Raw genomic sequence first — 21,509 nt, 5'->3', positions numbered from 1 at the left:
GTTCTCTTTGCAATATCACTAATATGGATATATATTTTGCATGACTTCACATTTATAATTTATATCAAAGCGCTTACCTTCCCAAGAAGGGGGGGAGGGAAAAGAAGGAGGGAATTTTGAACTCAAAAATTATATAAAATGAATGTTAAAAATAATTTTACATGTAATTGAGAAAAATAACATTCTTTTAAAAAAGGATAGGGTGCCTTTTTTCTCCAATGTTTAGCAAAATTTTTGTAGTATAAGGTTTAATCTTTAAAGCTTTTATAGAAGTCATTTGTAAATTCATCTGGATAAATCTTTTATGAATAGCTAGGAGACACTAGTGGTTCCTAGAGAGCCACCAGGCATTCCTGGGGTGCCCTGAGGAGGGATGCACCCCCTTTTTAAGGGGAGCTCTCCCAAGGGGTGGGCCAGCAGGAAGCAGCTCCTCCCTAGACCTTAAGTTTGGGGTGGCTGCAGAGGAGAGGAGGGGCGGGGCCTGAGCCAGAGCTAAGCTAGGCCGGGCTGGGCGGGCTCTCCGTTCTCCAGCTGTCCCTCAGTGGCAGAGGCGGGGTCTTTGCTAAGCACTCCGAGGCTCCCAGTGAAGTGGCTTTGTTCGGCCTCCTCTGAGCCCTGCCTTGGCCTGGCGAGCACCGCGGACAGAGCCAACCGCCAGCTCCATCAGCAGCCTGAAACCACAGCGCCTCATTCTTGGGCACCTCCCTCCCCCTCCCGCTCTCCATCTCCGCATCCTCCATCCCTGCCCCCAAACCTCTTTATCTCATCATTGGGACTGTCGTCACCTTCCCTGCTTATCCCCAATCGCATCTGCAAACCTCTCCCCACCCCCTCCCCGCTCCATTCCCAGCCTAGCTTGCCTCCCACAACAGCTGACCCATCTCGCTCCTTCCATCTCCTCTCCCAGTCCCCGACCCCTCACCTCCTTTCCAGTTCTCACTCTCCATCCCTCTTCCATTTCCTCTCTCCCTCCAACTCCTTCCATCAGTCTCCACCCGCCCCCCACCTCCGCTCCATTTCCGGCTCCAACCTCCATCCCTCCTCCCAACTCCCCCCTGCCGACCCCCCGAAGACCACCTCTCGCGGTCCTGTCCCTCCGAGCCCATGCCCTGATCCTCAGGGATGTTCGCCTGACCACTCGGCCTCTATGGTCTTGACGTTGCTCTTCTCCGCCTACAAACTCTGCCGCTTCTTCACCATGTCAGGCCCCGAGCGGCTGTCAGTGCCCGTACCCAGGAGCACAGGAGGCAGCTGGTGGGCAGTGGGTGGTGGGATTGCCCGGGAGGTGTCGCCGGGGGCCAGTGTAGAGGTGCAGGGGGCTCTGGAGCGGGTGCTGCCCGAGCTGCAGCTGGCGCTGTCGGGGCTCAAGCAGGCGGGCAGCCCGGAGGCGGTGGGCACCGGCCTGTCCGAAGTGTTCCAGCTGGTGGAGGAGGCGTGGGTCATCCCCACTGTGGGTCGTGAGGTGGCCAAGGGGCTGTGTGAGGCCATCCGCCTGGAAGGAGGCCTCGACCTTCTGCTACAGCTGCTGCAGGCACCCGAGCTGGACACCCGAGTGCTGGCGGCTCAGCTGCTGGAGCAGATCCTGGTGGCTGAAAATAGGTAAGGGGGCCTAGAGATCCCTGGGGCTCTGGGTCCCTGGGATTGGAAGAAGGTGCTTGGATGTCCCAAGGGGGATAGTACATGGGAACTGAGATGGACAGCTATTGGACAGAGTCCAGAGAGTTATTGGAAAGTCTCCACCTCAATTTCCCCATCTGTAAAGTGAGGCGTTTGGGCTTTCATCTCAAGAGAAAGCAACAGCTCCTTTGCTTTAAGGTGTTACAGTTTTACCCCATCCCTCACCCCTTGGATTCTACATATGAATCAAGGATTCTGTTATTAAGGTGGATCCAGCCTCAGTTTACCAATGTAACTACTTATGCATGTAAATGTTCTCTGGCAAGTATCATCAACTCATTTACCGCCAAGAAAGAAGGGCGGCATTTACAGAAGTTGGCAAAAATCCTAAATGGCAAATATCCTCATATATTATTGACCAGGCTACAGAACTAGAAAAATTTGGAAAATATTACAGAGTTAAAAGTTTGGTTGGTCCTTCCGTAGCAGTACAGGAGCCGAAGGTGGTACAGTTCCTGGGAAGTGCCTAGGTCTCACTTTCCCTATCTGTAAAATGGGGAGTTGCATTAAATTTAGCAAAGTTTTGTAGTATAGGATTTGTAGTATAGTATAGGATTTTTGTAGTATAGTATAATTAATCTCCCTGGTCCAGTGAAGGGTACTAGGGGAAGCAGGACAAATTCCCTCCTATGTTCCCTTAGTTGTGTAAATGTGCTGGAATCCTCCCTTTCGCTCTCCTTCCCATGTGCCCAGAGGAGTTGTGTCTATGCTGGGGGGTGAGGGTGGGGGAGTAAACCCCTCCATACACACAAATCCTACTACTTTCATGTTTCATGACAACCCTTCTGGTTATTTCTACCAGCCGGGGGTGGGGTTCTAGAGCCAGATCTAGGCCTCTGAATGGAAGGAGAAGAGCCTGGGGCTCCCAGGTGATTGGAAAGGGAGGCAGAGGAACAGAGGGATGGTTACAGGAATGGAGTCAGAGACAAGCTGCCTGAGAAAAGGCACAGATCCTTCTATCAATGAGTGCTCACGTATATAACACAGAGATGACACTGACCTAACCTCTTTCCCTCTTAAATCATCCTTCCCTTCTCAACTTCCTCCTCCTAAGGGCCCTACCATCTTTCCCACTCATCCATCAGTACCCCAGTATTGAGACCCTGGGGCTGAGGGGGTGAGGGGTGGGAAGGGGGTCCTAACATCACCATGGTTCTCTCTGGATCCCATGACAAGGTGGGCAGGAGCAGGCCCCAGAGGAGAATTCGAACTGGAGAAGGCTTTCCTTGCCTACCCTCCTCTGACTCCCCTCACTCTCCTGGCTCCTTCTCAGAGTTCTGATCCATATATAGATATGATCTCATCCTGCCTCTTGGTACTGGGGATGGAGGATTCTGGACAGGATGTGGGGGTGGGGGTGGGGGTGGGCAGCGAGAACCTGACGCATAGAGTCAAATAAGGGAGTCAGTCAGGAGGAGACCAGGTTGGAGACCTGTCTGTTTCTGTCTCTTAGGCTTCCCTGAATCTGGGGTCAAGAGGTCACAGATTAGCTGGCCTGGAGATCTGGAGTTCAAGGTCACAAAATATTGTCTCATCTTCCACTCTTGGCCCTACCTCCCTCTTTATTCTACAGGAATCTCTCACAGGCAATGGTATTGCCTGCTCCTTCCCCATGCTGTAGGCTGCTCAGGTCCAGGCTTCTCAGACCAGGTTATCTGGTCCTCCAGGGCTGATTTTGGAAATCGCAAACTCCACAGGCTGTGTCATGAAGAGTGCCGGGTTTAGAGTCTGAACAACGGGGTTCAAATCCTGACTCGGCCACTTACTACCTGGATGACCCTGGGCAAATCATTTAACTTCTCTGGGCCTCAGTTTCCTCATCTGTAAAATGAGGGGATTGGGCTAGATAATCTCTGAGATAATCTCCTTGTAGCTCTTTATCTATAATTATCTGACTCTGAAATGGGCTACTTCAAGCAAATTAAACCAATTCTAAAAATGTAGATTAAGCACCTACTATTCACTAGGTGGGATACAGAGTTTGGCTGAGAAATTACCTCTATTGGCATGGAGCTTCCAGTCTAGTGGGAGGACATGACACGCACTCAGATGACAGCATTACAAAATAATACACAATATGTCTGTTACTGAGATCAGTGAATATGAGACAGTGGATAAAGGGCTAGCCTTGGAGTTAAGAAGACCGGAGTTCAAATCCTGTCTCTGACACATGCGTTGCTGATCTATATTGGTACCTTACCGGTATTTTGTACATACTCATACTTGGGACAGCTAGGTGGTGCAGTGGATAGAGCACCGGCTCTGGAGTCAGGAGGATCTGGGTTCAAATGCAGCCTGACACAAAACACTTACTAGCTGTGTGACCCTGGGAAAGTTGCTTAACCTCATTTCCTAGACAAAAAACAACATACTTAGGACCATAAATGGATTTAGTGATAGAAGAGACCTTTGAAATTATTGAGTTCGATCCCCTCATTTTACAATTGAGAAAACTGACCCTCAGAGAGGATCACTTGCCTTAGAATATATGAGTAGCAAGTGGAAAAACCAGAATTTGAACCCGGTGCTCTGACTCAGTTCTTTCCACTGTATCAGGCTGCCAACTTATATGTATACATGCTGTCTCCCCTGGAAGAATGTACTCTTTGAGAACAACGACTATTCCTTTTTTTTTTTTTTTTTTGGTCTTTGTGTTCTCAGTACCTAACCTAGCTCCTGGCACATAGTAGGTGCTTAAGAAATACTTGAACAGAATTGGATAGAGTAGCAAATTTAGAGAGAAAGATTGTTGTTTAGTCATGGCTGACTCTTCGTGATCACACTGGGGTTTTCTTAGCAAAGATATTGCAGTGTTTTGCTATTTCCTTCTCCAACTCATTTTACAGACTAGGACCTAAGACAAACAGGGCTAAGTGACTTGTCCAGGGTTACAAAGCTGGTAAGTGTCTGAGGCCAGATTTTAACTCAGATCTTCCTGACTCCAGGCCCAGAGCTCTCTCCACTTCACCACTTGGCTACCCCATAGAAGGAAAGATAGCTTTGAGCAACGAAGCAAAAATACCCCAGAAAGAAACTGACAGTTAAATTTAATTTAATTTAATTTAATCTAATATTTTGTCCTTTTAATCCTCTGACTTCTACTATGGAGAATATGTTTTTGTACCTTTTCTCTGGGATCTTCATTGATTTTCCCATTACTCACAATTTAATTTAATGATCTTTTTGCTTATATTGTTGTAGGTATTTCAACGGTCCATACAAATCTTTCTGTTTCCCTGAATTCCTCTTATTCATTATTTATTCTTGCACAATAGTATTTATATACCATAGTTTGTCTTTTTTTTTTTTAGCCATTCCCCAATTTATTTTATTTCCATTTCATTGGTACCACAAAAAAAGTGCTGATAGGAATAGTTTTTAAAATATATTACACCACGGTTTTTTGTCTTTGATTTCTTTGGGCTACGTGCTCAATAGTAGTATCAGTGATCAAAGGGTGTAGGCAGACCACTTACTCACTTTTCCAGCATAATGATGCTGAATGGTTGGGCCACTTTACAACTCCACTAACAGTGTATCAACTGTGCCTAACTTTCCACAGTCCCACCAGCATAGTCAGTTACCAATTTTGTTTTCAGTGGATGGAGTGGGATACGACCTTAGTGCAAGTAAGCCTTGTCCCTTCAATCTGTGATCTTAGACCCCACAGGTCACCTCTCTAGGCCTCAGTTTCTTCATGTGTAAAATGAAAGTGTTGGGCTCTATGGCCTCTAAGATATTTTCCAACTTTAGATCTCTGAACCAGTCAGTTACCAAGCTTCTGATTTTAAGGATGAAGAACGTGTTTAAGGCAGCACAGCTATGAAGTCTGAACTGAAATCTCAACCTCCTCAATTCTGATCTCAACTCGAGTTATGTTCCCCCTAGACTTGCGAAGGTCACCCCCATGGAGTCAGCGGCTGAGCCCCGAGGGTCCTCTGCCGGCCTCTTGGCTCTGCCACCCTCCTCCAACATCTCCCACCCCCCCCCCATCTCCCTTCAGGGACCGGGTGGCCCGCATCGGGCTGGGTGTCATCCTGAACCTGGCCAAGGAGCGGGAGCCGCTGGAGCTTGCGCGCAGCACCGCGGGCATTTTGGAGCACATGTTCAAGCACTCGGAGGAGACGTGCCAGCGGCTGATAGCAGCCGGAGGCCTGGACGCGGTACTCTTCTGGTGCCGCCGCACAGACTCCGCGCTCCTGCGCCACTGCGCCCTAGCGCTGGCCAACTGCGCCCTGCACGGCGGCCAGGCGGCACAGAGGTGCATGGTGGAAAAGCGTGCAGCCGAGTGGCTCTTCCCGTTGGCCTTCTCCAAGGAGGACGAGCTGCTCCGGCTTCATGCCTGCCTGGCCGTGGCCGTGCTGGCCACCAACAAGGAGATCGAGCGCGAGGTGGAGCGTTCGGGCACCCTGGCCCTCGTGGAGCCTCTCGTGGCTTCCCTGGACCCCGGGGGCTTCGCTCGCTGCTTGGTGGACGCCAGCGACACGAGCCAGGGTCGGGCGGCCGATGACCTGCAGCGCCTCGTGCCCCTGCTCGACTCCTCGCGCCTGGAGGCGCAGTGCATAGGGGCCTTCTACCTCTGCGCCGAGGCGGCCATAAAGAGTCTCCAGGGCAAGAGTAAGGTGTGTAGGGGTGCGGGGTGAGGGGTGAACGGATCGGGGTAGAGGCGAGATGAGGAGTCCAGGAGAGGAAAGAAAAGAGAAGAGGCAGGAGGAGGATGGAATGGATGAGGGAAGGACTTTGGGAGCATAGAGAGAGGGAGGATAGATGGATGGATGGATGGATGGATGGATGGATGGATGGATGGATGGATGGATGGATGGATGGATGGATGGATGGATGGGTGGATGGATGGATGGATGGATGGATGGATGGATGGGTGGATGGATGGATGGATGGGTGGATGGATGGATGGATGGGTGGATGGATGGATGGGTGGATGGGTGGATGGATGGATGGATGGGTGGATGGATGGATGGATGGATGGATGGATGGATGGGTGGATGGGTGGATGGATGGATGGATGGATGGATGGATGGATGGATGGGTGGAGCATTTATTAAGCTCTCACCTGGTGCCATATATAGCAGATGGATGAGAAGGAGGGAAATGACAGGGATTGGGAAAAGAGAAGGGGAATGGGGGGGGAGAATGGAGGACAGGAATGATAATTCAATGGAGGATGAGGAGGAGAATGATGGGAGGAGAGGAGGACATGATGAGAAGACATGAGGATGGAGAGGGGGGGTGGTGAAGGATGGTGAAGGAGGAGGGGAATGATAGGGATAGAGGAGGGAGGAAATTATGGGGGATGGATAGGAGATAAGAATGATAGACATAGTGACCACAAATGGGAATGGAATGGAAGATGAAGAGAAAAGTGGCAGGAGGAGGGAGGAGAAACAGAAAAGAGGGCCACCCAGGGACAGTGAGGGAAGAGAGGAATGATGGGATTGTGGAAAGGGATAACAGAGACTTAGAGGATAAATAGGGGATGACAAGGCCTAGAAGTGGAGATAACAGGGGAAGTGAAGAGAAAAAGAATAGTGAGAAAGTTAAAAGTGGCAGAAGGCAGCTAGGTAGCACAGAACTGAGTTCAAATCCAGCCTCACACACTTACTAGCTGTGTGACCCTGGGCAAGTCACTTCATCCTTTTTGCCTCAGTTTTCTCATCTGTCAAATGAGCTGGAGTAGATAATGGCAAACCACTCCAGTATCTTTGCTTAGAAAACCCCAGATCGGGTCACCGAAGAGTCAGACGTGACTGAAGCCAGGCAGGACGCAGGGAATAGCAAGACGGACTGTAAGGAAAACAGCCAGACAAGACATTGATGCAAAATCCAGGACATTTGGCAACCTGAATGGCCCTAAATGTAGGACCTTGGTTTTCCTAGCTTTTGCCCTCATTGATTCTCTACTTCTGCCCTCTCTGCTCTTGATTAGGCTAAGAGAAGACTGTCTGGACCTGTTGAAAGAAAGTCAGGCTTGAAAAATCATAGGATCATAGGTCTAGACTAGAAGGGATCTTAGAGGAGGGGTTTGGGGATCATCAAGGATCTGGGGCATACTAGGCTGCGGTACCAGGGACCTAAAGTGGGTTCCTTGGGCCCTTGCAGGGCTATGCCTTCCTCTAATCTTCCTGGGCAGTACCACCTTCCGGTGTCCATCCTCTAGGTGTTTAGTGAGATTGGAGCCACACAGAGCCTGAAGCGTCTGGTTTCCTATTCCACCAACGGTACCATATCAGCATTGGCTAAGCGGGCTCTGCGCCTGGTGGGTGAGGAAGTGCCCCGACGTATCCTGCCTTGTGTACCCAGTTGGAAGGAGGTTGAGGTACAGACTTGGCTACAGCAGATTGGCTTCTCCAAGTACTGTGAGCGCTTCTGGGTAAGGACCTCCCTACCATCCCACACGGATACATTGGGCCCCTCACATCCTCTAGGTACTTCCTGCCCTCACATGGCTTCTCTGCCTCTTCACTTGGGGCCCCACATTGACGCACTGCCTTCTGGGAAACAGCAGTCTGGGCTCTGCGCCTTTCCTAATCCCAGATCTTTTTCCTAACCCTTCAAAATATATACATCCTATTTCTCATCCTTTCTGGCCTCGTTCTTCCCGGGGGGGGGGGGATAGTAGGAGGACCTGACATTGTTAGTGTGCTTCCATTCTCAGGCAACATCTGCATGTAAAGAGGGATCTTCTGGAAACAATGCCTTAACCCAATGTAGCAACTCTAATGGTGGGAATTCAGGCATCTGGAGGGAAGGCAGAGGGTGGCTTTTGGGTCAAAGTTAAATGACATTTTACCCATCTGAAGGGTCTGTTCCACCCCAGTCTACTCACTTCCTAAGGGACATCCCCAACACACATCCTGGGAAGCTTGTATTCTCTCTCATAGCTTTGATGCCTGAGAATGACTAGGGTGGACTGAGAGAGGAGAGCACTTCCGGAAGTGGAGAAACCAGCCCCAAGGGAGGGAAAGAGCCTGTGAGTGCCCCACACACACCCCACCCCCGACACACCAACAAATACACACCTTCCAACTCTCCCCTCTTGCTCACCTCCAGGAGCATCAGATAGATGGAGATCTGTTGCTGCGTCTGACAGAGGAAGAGCTTCGAGATGACCTAGGAATGAAATCTGCCATCACCCGCAAGAGGTATGGAGGCTGTAGGGTGAGCTCTACCCCTCCCATACCTAACAGCCCCCTTTTTATGCCCACTCTGCCCCATGGCAGGCATGACTTTTCCATATGTGCTGAGTCCCTTCCTGTGCATGCTAATTGTCCAACCCACCTTCACTCATGGTTTATCCCTATACTACTCCTGATCCCAGGGTCCACTTGCCACTTTAACCCTATGCCTCCCCCCGGGGCCGCAGGTTCTTTCGGGAGCTCATAGAACTGAAGACCTTTGCGAACTATGCGACATGTGATCGCAGCAACCTTGCAGACTGGCTGGGGAGCCTGGACCCCCGATTCCGCCAGTATACCTACGGGCTGGTGAGCTGTGGTGTGGACCGCACGCTCCTACATCGAGTCTCTGAGCAGCAGCTCCAGGAGGACTGTGGCATCAGCATCGGTTTCCACAGGGTTCGGATCCTCACTGCTGCCCGTGGTGAGATGTCCCTATCCTACTCTGTGCCTCAGGCCATAGAATCTCAGAGTAGGTAGGGACCTCAGATGGGACCCTCTGCAAATGGTCGTCTGCTTGAATACCTCCAAGTGATGGGGAGCTCACTACCTATGGAGGCAACTCATGGCAGGCAGAGCACAAGGCTAGGACTGAGGAGGTACAGATACTAGTCCCAATTCAGCCACTGACTTTCTATGTGACTTTGGGCAAGTCACTGTCCCTCTCTGGGTCTTAGTTTTACCATCTATAGTCTCTAAGGTATTTTGGTCTTAACATTTTATGTTCTAAGGTTCTTCTTTGTCCTCCTAGGTCTGGATGGACCCTCTTCCCCGCCCCCCACCAAAGCCAGGGTTTATTTTTAAAGTTGATCCTCTTGACACATTGATTTGTTCAGCAAACATGTATTTCTAACAGCTCCCTCCTTCCCAAAGGCAGGAGGAATGACGGCTAGGTGTTGCAATAGACAGAGGATGGGGTGAGTCAGGCAGATCTGAGAAGGAATCTTGCCTCAGACTCTTTTTAGGCTGTGTAATCCTGGGCAAGTCCCTTGCCCTTTCTCAGCCTCAGTTTCCTCAAACCTGAAATGGAGATGACAGTGGCACTTACTTTACAGAGCCTTTGTGCAGCTAGATAAATTACATGTGCTACATAAATACTAGCTATTAATAAGAAGAGTCATAACAAATGATAATAATAACTGATATGTGCCATTTTGCAAAACATTGTACATACTTAACCTCATCCAATCCTCACAATAATCCTGTGAATTCAATACTTCAGGTATGATTTTCCCCCCTTTTCAGAAAGGTCTCCCAGTGGGGTGGTCACACAGCTCCCATCATAGAGATGGGATTTCAGCCCAAGTTTCCTCAGACTCTTTGGAGTCCAGTGAGATTTTTCCTAAAGAGACTGAGACAGTGAGCCAGGAAATCTGAAAGCTAGGCTTGGCTCTGTCCCTGACTTGCTAAGTGACAGGCAAGTCACCACCACCCCAGCACCCCAGGACTAGGCTTCCTCAGCTTAATACAACAGGATTAGATGAGGTGATCGCAAAGATCCCTTGCAGCTCTGCAGCTCTATGATCCTCATTCTGGGTCACTCTTGGTTTTCCCCAGATAGTTGTGTGTGTGTGTGTGTGTGTGTGTGTGTGTGTGCTCATACACAGAGTTGTAGGCACAGAGGTCGTCCTTTTACCAACAGTCTGGGAAGGAAGAAACTCCGCATCCATGCCAACCTCCTTGCAACGTTATCCCATCAGTAGCCAGATTTCCTTGTGTCTTAGAAATTCCATGGAAGGGAAATGACAGGAGGGACAGGAGATTGTTTGTCAATGAGGGTGGGAGGGGAAGAGGGGGAGAGGAATGACGCTGCCTTCAATGTCTGTCTTCCCTGGCCCTTCCTTCCTTCCCCTCATGCGCCATCAGAGATGCTGCACTCACCCCTGCCTTGCAGCGGCTGCAAGTCCAGCTGTGAGAACCCAGATGTGTTTATCAGCTACCGCCGGAGCTCAGGCTCCCAGCTTGCCAGGTGAGGGTTTGGGGGTAGGGGCAGGGTGGTGGGAGCCCTGTCCTGAAGGCTCCAGAAGGACCCAACCTGGCTAAGCCCAAGCCAGTCGGTGGGGAGGGTTGAGCATGTGTAGATGAGGGCCCCTCTTCCCAGTCTTCTGAAGGTACACCTGCAGCTACACGGCTTCAGCGTCTTCATCGACGTGGAAAAGCTGGAGGCTGGCAAGTTTGAAGACAAGCTGATCCAGAGCGTCATGGGAGCCCGGAACTTTGTGCTGGTACTGTCCTCTGGAGCACTGGACAAATGCATGCAGGATCATGACTGCAAGGATTGGGTACATAAGGTAAGCTCCCCCAGCCCCCAACAAGCCTGGGGACACAATTGTTCATCATTAGCAGGGTCATTTTTGTTTCAAAGGACCCAAAATGAGCCTTCTTATCTCAAGTCCTAGTGGTTAAGTCAAATCAACAAGCCTACTATGTACCAGGCACAATGTGTGCTAAGCTCTGGTGGCTAAGTTAGGTGGTACAGTCTGAGTTCAGATCCAGCCTCAATCACTTACTAGCTGTGTGACCCTGGGCAAGTCACTACTGTCTGCCTCAGTTTTTTCATCTGCAAAATAAGAATACTAATAGCACCTGGGTGATTGTGAGGATCAAATGAGATATTTGTAAAGTACTTAGTACCATGCCTGGCACCTAGTAGGCACTTAATAAATACTCGTTCTCTTCCCTCCATGGGCAGAATGGACAGAGGGCTGGACTGGGAATTTAGCAACCTGGGTTCTAGGCTGGGTTGCTCATAGTGTGAGCAGTCAAAGCAGTTCAAAAATTCAGTGGGTTTCCTCAGGAGGTAATGAGTTTTCCATCATTGGAGGTCTCCAAGCCGAGGCTGAATAACCACTTATAGGTGATGACATCGAGGGGATTCCTGATTTCTGTTCTAATACCCATCAAATCGGGCAGCCTCCGAGGTCCTCACCATCTCTGAGGTTCTTTGAGTGTGGGCAAGTTACTTTATTTCCATGGATTCTCTCAACAGCAAAATGGCAACCTTAGAGCCTTCCCTGTCTTGCCTCTACCTTTCATGGAACTTCCGCCATGTTAGAAAACACAGTGGTAAGGAGTGTCCAAACATACAAACGCAAGAGATAATTTATTGACCAATTATCCCACAGCCCTTGGGTGCCTGTTGTGTTCTGAACATTATTACACTATGGGGAATACTGTTGGGTTTTTATTGTTAGACCTGGGATTTCATTGATGCAGACATCTCCCAGTGAGGAAATCCCTTCTACCAATGCAGGTCAGCACTGGTTTGTAACTTAGTCTCTCTTTTTTTTTTTTTTTGTGAGGCAATTGGGGTTAAGTGACTTGCCCAGAGTCACACAGCTAGTAAGTGTTATGTGTCTGAGGCCAGATTTGAACTCAGGTCCTCCTGACTCCAAGGCTGGTGCTCTATCCACTGTGCCACCTAGCTGCCCCTGTAACTTAGTCTTAACGAGGTGCCTGACAGGCTAATGGTGTTCCCCAGGGTCCCACAGCCAGCACAAGACTTGAACCTGGGTCTTCCTGACAGAGGCTGGCTCTAGATCTGTGTGGTCCACTGCATTTTGAGTGATACTTACAAACTCAGTTACTCAATGCAATTTAGCAATTATTTATTCCAAGGGGATACAAGGTATTAACTTAGTGCATAGAGAACAAAGCCTTGGAGTCAGGAAGACGGAAGTCCCAGCTCTGCTTCTGATACATACTGTCTGGGTGACTCTGAGCCATTCATCCAAACTCTCAACGTCAGGGCAGCTCACTGTATGTTACAAATGAGGTGCTGATCTGGTTTGGTGGAAGAGATTTACTTCTTACTGAGAGTTCCCCATGATGATGAAAAAAAGAGCTGGGCATAAAATGTTTAGCATTTTCTGGGCATCTGTTCTAGGCAGTGGGCATACAAAGACAAAAAACAAAACAGTCCCTGCCTTCAAGGAGCTGATATTCTGTTTTGGGGATGACTCCAAGGTTCTAGCTGAGGTTTCTGGGAAGATTCCATGAACCAAATCAAGCATGTTTCCCTCGAGGCTGCCAGGTGGTGCAGTGGATTGAGCACTGGACTTGGAGACTGAAAAACCTGGGTTGGAAATTCTGTCTCCTAGACCCTTACTAGCTGTGTGACCCTGAGCAAGTCACAGACTCTCTGGGCTTCAGTCTCCTCACCTGTAGAAGGAGGGGGTTAGATCTGACGGCCTCATAGGTCCCTTTAATCTCTCTCTTATCACACGATAAGCCTTCAAACAGTTAAAATTCAGCAGAATGAGCAAGGGATTCATCATGATCCTGGCCGTGGGAGGGAGTCAAGATCTCTGCTCCTACGGGCTGGCCAGAGAAATACAAACTTGTCTCAGAAAAGCTTCCTGAAAGGTAGGGCAGTACTGTGCCACTTCCCCTGCTCAAGAACCATCAATGGCTCTCCAGTATTGTTGTTATTCAGTCCTTTTTCAGTCATGTCCCACTCTTCATGACCCTATTTGGGGTTTTCTTGGTGGAGGTATTTGAATGGTTTGCTATTTCCTTCTCTAGCTTATACAGAGGAGGAACTGAGGCAAATAGGGTTAAGTGACTTGACCAAGGTCACAGAGCTTGTAAGTGTCTGGGACTGGATTACTAGGATTAGATTCTTAGGATAGGATAGGATAGGATAAAATACTCTTTCCTCAGTTTGGCATTTAAGTCTCTTGACAGTATAGCTCCAACCTATCTTTCTAAACTTAGCACACACTATTTCCCTTCATCTGCTCCCTGTTCCATCTAAACCAACCTAATTACAATTTCTCAGACTCTGAATTTTATTTCCTGCCTCTGTGACTTTGCCTGGGTATTGAACCCCCACCCCTATCCACACATGTGCAATGTGCTCCCTCCTCACTTTTGCTTCCTAGAGTCCTGAGAATCAAGGTTCTGTGTTCATGGGACATCTCTGATGGTAACCTTTCCTGATCTCTTTATTATTAATTTCTCCCTCCTCAGGTGAATGTCTATATGTTTATAGAGGTAGAGTGACACAGTGGCTAAGGAGCTGGCCTTGAAGTCAGCTGCATTCAAACTTGGCCTCTGACATATATCAGCAATGTGACCACGAGCCTCTCAACTCTCATAGACGATAAATTGCAGAGAAAGTCCCTGCCTGTAATGGTAGAGGGAGGCTCTTCACCTGGAAACCCCCTGTGCCAGCAGAATCACCAGTCCAGTCCCCATCTCTGTCCTCATGCTTCCATATCTCCCCCCTCTACTTTTTAGCTTCTTCTTGTGCACTGTCTTCCCCCATTAAACTGTAAGTTCCTTGAGGATGAGGACTATCTTTTTTGTATTTGTATCTCCAGCTCTTAGCATCAGTGCCTGACACATAGTAGGTGCTTAAGAAATGTTTATTGACTGACTGACATGCCAGGAGAATATTAGCAGTGGATTTCATTGCTGGCTGCTTATGTCTCTTTGTCTGTCTCTCCCTCTCCCTCTGTCTTTGTCTGTGTGTGTGTATGTGTGTGTGTGTGTGTCTTTCTGTTTCTCGGTGTCCCTTTCTGTCTCTGTGTCCCTGTCTGTTTCTCTCTTACTCTGTCTTTGTCTCTCTTTCCCTCTGTCTCTTTTAATCTCTTGTCTGTCTCTGCTCCTCTCTGTTCCTCTCTGTCTCTCTATCTCTATCTTATTCTGTCTCTATCTCTCTGTTTCTCTCTTACTGTCTTTGTCTCTCTCTTTCTCGCTATCTGTTTTAATTCTCTTGTCTATCTCTCTACCCCTCTGTGTGTCTCTCTGTTTCTGTCTCAGTCTCTCTCTGTGTGTCTCTCTGTTCCCCTCTCTGTCTCTCCATCTCTCTCTTTCTGTCTCTATCTCTCTCTGTCTCTCTGTTACTGTCTTTTACTTTCTTGTCTATCTCTTTGCCTCTTTATGTCTGTCTGTCTGTCTCTCTCTCTATGTGTCTCTGTTTCTCTGTCTCTCTCTCTGTGTCTCTGCCTTTCTCTCTCTCTCACTCACTCTCACTCTCTTCTCCACCCCACCCTACTCCACTTTCCTTTTGTCTTTCTGTCTTCAGCACCTAGCACAGTGCCTTGGCATAGGGCAGAGACACAGAAAGTGTTATAGGGTTGGTGGCAAGGCAGTTCACAATCATGGTCAGGGCAGGTCTGGCTCCCTCCAAGGCAGCCCTTCCCCAGGTCCCAAGAGCCATTTGGGGCCATTCTGGTCTTGCTTTAATTGGGCTTTGATGTTTAAAAGTGCTTCAGCAAAACCACAAATGTGCATGCTCTCCATCTAGGGAGGGAACAGATGAATTGCACTTACAAATACCCCCAGATTACAGCCCCGGCCCTTGGTTGGATTGGCCTGGCCCCTGCCCAGAAAAAGCAACCTCAACTGTTATCTGTTTTTCAATTCAGTTCTGTTCAGCAAACATTTATTAGGTACCTACTGTGTGCATGGAACTTGTGCTAAGCCCTAGGAACTTAAAGATGAAAAGTAACCACTGCCTGCAAGGGAGTTACCTTCTTCTTGGGAGGTAGAGAAAAGAAATGAAGAGATAGATAGGAACCTACAATATGTACATAGAAGACAATCACTACCCTTTCACTTCTGTGGTTTCATTTGATCCTCACGACAACCTTGGGGAGTATTATTATCATCCTCATTTTACAGATGAGGAAACTGAGGCACAAAGAGATTAAGTCACTTGCCACAGGGTCAGGCAGCCAGCATGTGGCAGGTCTTCCTGATTCCAGCACTCTAGCCCCTGTACCACCTAGGTAAGTACAATACAAGGTAGGGAGTGTGGAGGAGACCTGGGAGGCCAAGGAGCTATTTTACAGATAAGGAAATCTGGGTCTAATGCAATGCAACAGCTTCCTTAAGGCAAAGGAGAGCTCTAGACAGAGATCTGGGAGAAATTTGTCTATTGCCTTCTATTTGCCTGCCCCATGATAGGTGCTTAGTAAATTCTAGTTGACTGACCAAACCCGAGATGAACAGGCCACGTCACATTGTGGAAGGAATCCCGGATCTGTGGTCAGAGATCCTGGGTTTGACTCCTCGTTCAGCTATTTCCTTCCTATGTGACTTTGAGCAGTTCACTTCACTTCTCTGGGCCTCGGTTTCCCACTCGGTAAAATGAGGAGGTGGGGCTGGATGATCTAAAGCAGTTATTGAGTGCTGGCCTTGGAGTCAGAAAGACCCAGGTTCAAATCCTGCCTCAGATACTGACTAGGCTGGGTGACCCGAGGCATAAAGCATTTAGCCTTTCAGTCTGTTTCTTCATCCATAAAATGGGGGTAATAATAGCACCTACCTGGCAGGATTGTTGTGGGGCTCAGAGGAGATAACAGGAAAACCTTAAATCACTATGTAAATGTTAGCTATGAGCATTCTTCCAATCAATGATCTTATGATCTTTGAAACCCTCCTTTCTGTCATGAGGCACTCAGGCTAAGACAACATGGTTTCTTGACCACTGACTTTGCTTATTACTTGTGTGACCTTGGGGGAAATGATCTAACTCTTCTGGGTCTCAGTTTCCCTCTCTGTAAAATGAGAAGGTTGAACAAGATGGCCCCTGGGGTCTCTTTCAGCTCTATAACCTCTCTGAGCCTCAGTTTCCTTTGCTGTAAAAGGAGGGGGTGGGCTGCAAGGGCCCTCTTGGCTTGATGGCCTGTGATTCCATGACATCTCTTTCTTTCTCCTGGGAGGGGACTGGAAGATAAGCATCTCCAATGGGGCTCACACTCCCTCCTCTCTCCCCATCTCGATCTGGCCTCCAGGAGATTGTGACTGCGTTAAACTGTGGGAAGAACATAGTGCCTGTGATGGATGGCTTTGTGTGGCCGGAGCCTCAGTCACTGCCTGAGGATATGCAGGCTGTTCTCAAGTTCAATGGCATCATGTAAGTAAAAGGATGGGGGGTGAAGCATCATGGGAACTCCTGGGGAGAGCTGCCCTTGTCCTTCCCCCCCCATTCAGTAGCCCTAACATGCCCCAAGAGAACCCCAAGAAGCCTGAGCTCCACCCCTCACCCAGGGGACACGAACCTCAGGTCCCTTTGAGTTCCACTGGCCCACCACCTCCATCCCCGGGAAGCTCTGCAGTCTGGGTTGCTCAGTACCCACGGGGAGGCTCTCAGGACAGCCTTGACCCTCAGCTTTGCTCTGTCCACAGGTGGTCCCACGAATACCAGGAGGCCACTATTGAGAAGATCATTCGCTTCCTTCAGGGCCGCTCATCCCGGGATTCTTCTGCTGGCTCTGACAACAGCCTAGAGTGTGCCACCCCATTGGGTCAGACATAGACACCCCTTTCCCCCTGGCTTTGTTCCTGTTGCCCTCTGCCCTCCACTAGTCCCTGGTTCTCCTAACCCCTCCCCCATTTGAAAGAGATGGCAAAGACAGACCCACCTTAACTCTTGGGGTGGGTGTGGGGGTGTCCCCAATGATGGAGCCACATCTTGGGGAGGATGGTCTACTCTTCCTCTACTCCACTATGCCCTTTTTAGCAATGACCTCTGAATGGGGACGAGCCAACAGGAAAAGTGATAGGGAAGATGAGGCTGGATTCCCCTCCCTTCCACAACTGAGAGAATAGGAGAGGTGGGGGAGATATATGGGGCTCTACCTAGGTCTCCATTAATTGCTGATAATGGACCATCACACCCTGGGGGAAAGGGCTGGGAGGACCTTAGTGGCTCCCAGGTGAACTTTCTGTTCTTGGGTCTCAATAGGCTTAGCTCAGCTCATTTAGGAGCGTGGGGCATCATCAGAAGCCATCACCCCACCCTGACTCCAGGGGCGCCAGCGGCCACCAAGCTCTGGGCACCCATGAGATCTCACCAGGTGGCTTCTGGTGCCCTCTAGTGGGAGAGTGAGGAAAGGCAGCTACACCTCGGCTTGTATTTGTTTCTATCCTTTAAGGTTACCAGAGACATAGGTAGCGTACCTTTTTTTCAAAGGAGGAAAGTGCAATCCTGAGAATTTTGGTGACTTGCCCCGGGTCAAAGCTAGGAATCAACCACACTTAAGCAAAGCCTTAAAGGAGACCCTTGAATGTGTCTCAGTAACTTTTCTTCACCCACTGAGGCCCAACCTGTCTCTGATGCTTCCTCTCCCCTACCCCCTCTTCCAGTACTGTAATGGGCACCTCACCTCCCTATCCTGTGGCCTTCTTTTATAACCACTCTGTGCTCTTAATGCTCCTCCCCTTCTTCTGGGCCCCTAGTACACTCCCAGCTGGCTATCTTGGTGAGATGTAGCCCAATTTCTAGTTACAGAGCATCAGGCTGGGGTATGTGAGGCCACTCCCTGACTAGGCCTTAATTCCCAGTTCTCAGGAAGGGGAGTTTGAGAAGGAAACCCCAGCACCCCTAGGAGCAGAGGAGGCTCAGGGGCTACCTGCCATCGCCCCAGCTGGGGCAGGGGACAGCAAAGGGTAGTACCCTCCAGGAGGGCAGAGGAGCCCAAGGACACGGCCTACTATGTTTATTAGGACCTCTTTGCCTGGAAGGGCCAGCTCTAAGCCAACCAATCATCTAGCATTTATCCAGTGCCTGGTACTATGCTAGACATTGTGGATGCCAAGACAAGCTTAGAGATCTCTGACCACCTCTTCCTCATCATGGGTCATAACATAGTTGGGATAGAAGAATCCTGAAAGATCTAGTTCAGCCCCTTAACTTTATTTTTAAATTAATTTTGTTTTCATGAAAAAGCATTTGTTTTTTCCCTCCTACTCCCACCCCGCACTGGAAAAAAACAAAACAAAGCAAAACAAAACAAAAAAGAAAACAACACCAAATCCTTGTAACAAATATACATACTCAAGTAAAATAAATCCCCAAATTCCCTTCATTTTATAGATAAGGAAACTGGACCCTAAAGAGGGGTATAAGATCCCACATTTGGCGAGTGGCTGAGGCTAGAAGGTTGGCCTTGTTTTTGCTGTTTTTTGTATCCTCAGTGCTTGGCACAGTGCCTAGAACATAGTAAGCACTTAATAAATACCCATTGACTGGCTGACCCCAAAACCTAGGCTCTTTCCATTCAACCAATCTGTCTCTGCCAGCTTTGGACATCTGGATTCTTGATAGCCATTACCGCAGTCAGCATTGCTTCTCCACATTTAATTGAATAACACAGGCTGCTTTGAGCTCCTTTCTCCCTCCTACCCCCCAGTACATCCCTTCAGGCCAGGTCTCTCCACACCCAGATCTGGCCATCTGTACCAGGAAGGGGAGGGAAGTCTTCCCAGCAGCAAGTAGCCCCAAACCTCTTGCTGATGCTGGGAAGAGGCAGTGACTCATTCTTGGTCAAGAGCAGGGCCCTAAAGCTGGGACTCAGTGTGTATGAGATGGGCCTCTGGTGGAGCGGGCTGTGATTTCTCAGGGCCAGCAAGAGACAGGTGGTTATCATGTGTTAATGCTCTATTTTACCAGTTCTGATTCTTGAATGAAATTGAACAGTTTGCCATGACCCTTGCCTTGCCAATTACAAATTGCTACTTGCCAACTAGGCAGTTGAGATCCCCAATCTCCTCTGCACCCTTAATCTTTGTTTTATTTTCAAACAACCAAAGAAAGTTGGGAAAACTTGGTTCAGTTGAGCAGGAAATAAGATCTGGACAGCATCTGAGTTGGGGGGGTGGCTGCTCTATAGGTCCCTATAAAAGTTCTAGCGCCATAGGCCTAACGGGGTGATGAAGGCAGGTGATATGTGCACACAGAACTAGGAGTCCACGAGCAAACACCTAACCTGAACCTTACCGTGAAGCACTCTGGCAGCTTGCTGAAATTGTCTTGAATTCCTCATCTAGTCACAAGTGTTCTCGACCTCTGACCTGGCCCAAGAGCATTGGGATCATCACTCCGGTTTTAGCTACCTCAAGATCCACTGGAGACTAGGGTGGCCCTGCTGTTGTTGTTGTTGAATGCTTTCAGCCGTGTACGATTCTTCGTGACCCCATTTGGGGTTTTCTTGGCAAAGATACTGGAGTGGTTTGCCATTTCTTTCTCTAGCTCATTTTGCAGATGAGGAAACTGAGGCAAACAGGATTAAGTGACTTGCCCAGGGTCACACAGCTAGCAAGTATCTGAGGCTGGATTTGAACTCAGGAAGAGGAGTCTTCCTGACTGCAGATCCAGTGCTCTATCCACTACAGGGACCCTGGAATCCTTGTTTTCCCGTCTGTCAGGCATGCTTGCCCAAGGCTGCACCAGTAATTTGGGGACTCAAAAAGGATCCTGGGGAAGGATTCCCTCTGGCCTGAGAGACATCAACGAAAGCAGCCGCTCCTCCCAAGATTGTAGAATTGCAAGCATGGCCACATCTTGGAGCTTTTACAAACCTCTACCTCGTCTCACTAATGAAAAACTATTCAAAAACCATTTTATCATTTCCTCCAGACAACACTGTTTTCCTAATCTGCAGCCCCTGCAATATTCACTTCTCCTATTCAAGTCATTTAGTCACTGTCCAGATTCCCTTTTCTTCTCTGGGCCTCACTTCCCCACCCCCCCAGCTCTTTCCCTGGAAAATCGAGATCAAGGTAAAGTCAACTGGTCCACTGAGGGCCAGGTGAACTTCTGCTACTGGAGAGGTAATAGTCATATCCACGGTCAGTGAGGCTGGAGAGAATGAGAGATGGGGCTCAAGTCCACATGCCAGACCTATCTGGATCCATTGGCAATGGGTACAGCCAGTGAACTGGTCCTTCTCATCTGACCCCAACCCCTGCTGGGAGTAAACTGCTGATCTGGGCCACTGCTGGCAAAAAGAGAACTTTGATCTGCTCACCTTCGGACCAGGGACCAGCATGGGAGGCATCCATCCCTGAGAGGCCCAGCTCCAGAACTGGCCTTTACTCTCTTCACAAGCCTCAAGTGCCTGGTGTTGGGCGTTGGGTCCCTGCTGAGATGACACTGGTGGGAATCCTGGATCATCATGGCAACCCCAGCTTGAGACCATGAGTCAGCAGAGCAAACTGATGAAATACAGCAGAGAGCCCAAGGAGGTTCCACCCAAAAGTAGAATTGTTTCAAGTTCCCTGTCTTTTCTCGAGTCATCCCCAAACAAGGGTTAGAGCCAAGGAAAGTCCTTACTGCTGCCTAGCCGAGGATGACCTATGGCCTTGAGGCCACATGTGGCCTTCTAGGTCCTTAGGTGCGGCCTTTTGACTGAGTCCAAGTTTTACAATTCTCTAAGTTTTACTGTTCTCAGTCCAACAAGGACCTAGAAGGCCACATGTGGCCTTGAGGCTGCAGGTTCCCCAGCCCTAGATTATCTCTCAGACTCTTAGAGCTCAGTGCTATGGTCAGAATTCCAGGAATAAAGGGGCCGGAGCAGGAGCACATAGCAGAGAGGAGAGAGCTCATCTGTCCTGGATCTTATCAATACTAGGCTTTCATATGATTCTTAGATTAGGTGGAGACTGAAGAATGCTGGGTGTGGGGAGGGGCAGTGCACGGACAATGACAGGATGAAAGAACAGCAGCAGAAACCTCCTATGTGTATGAGGACGCTTCCCACCCATCAGGAGGTCATGAAGTCCTGTTGTCTCCCTCCACGTTTCTGTGTATATGCGGCTGAGGATGGAAGCCCCTTGCATTTAGAGGGTGAGATTGTTATATTGCCTGGCTCTTAGCCAGGGCCAACGTTCTTTCATCTTGAATCA

The 21,509-nt window shown here is 49.1% G+C and overlaps 1 protein-coding gene and 1 long non-coding RNA gene across 2 annotated transcripts; one reads left to right on the top strand and one right to left on the bottom strand.

The window, feature by feature from the left end:
• The first annotated feature begins 588 nt into the window (after positions 1 to 588).
• SARM1 (sterile alpha and TIR motif containing 1) lies at positions 589 to 18,584 on the top strand. The gene is made up of 9 exons (XM_027862376.1): positions 589 to 1,599; positions 5,681 to 6,299; positions 7,853 to 8,065; positions 8,746 to 8,837; positions 9,059 to 9,294; positions 10,737 to 10,839; positions 10,972 to 11,161; positions 16,616 to 16,737; positions 17,010 to 18,584. The coding sequence occupies exons 1-9, from the start codon at positions 1,148 to 1,150 to the stop codon at positions 17,137 to 17,139; spliced, it is 2,157 nt and encodes a 718-aa protein (XP_027718177.1). The 5' UTR covers positions 589 to 1,147; the 3' UTR covers positions 17,140 to 18,584.
• Positions 7,357 to 10,837, bottom strand: LOC114043297. The gene is made up of 3 exons (XR_003569079.1): positions 10,752 to 10,837; positions 8,740 to 8,805; positions 7,357 to 7,479 (listed from the first exon to the last, which is right to left on the bottom strand). It is a non-coding gene; the product is annotated as an uncharacterized LOC114043297 (long non-coding RNA).
• Positions 18,585 to 21,509: the final 2,925 nt, after the last annotated feature.

This window comes from Vombatus ursinus, unplaced genomic scaffold (assembly GCF_900497805.2).
Source record: "Vombatus ursinus unplaced genomic scaffold, bare-nosed wombat genome assembly UNPS02014768.1, whole genome shotgun sequence".
NCBI classification, from domain to species: Eukaryota; Metazoa; Chordata; class Mammalia; order Diprotodontia; family Vombatidae; genus Vombatus; species Vombatus ursinus.
Note: the sequence above shows the minus strand (reverse complement) of the source record. Positions and strands in the feature narration are given on the sequence as shown.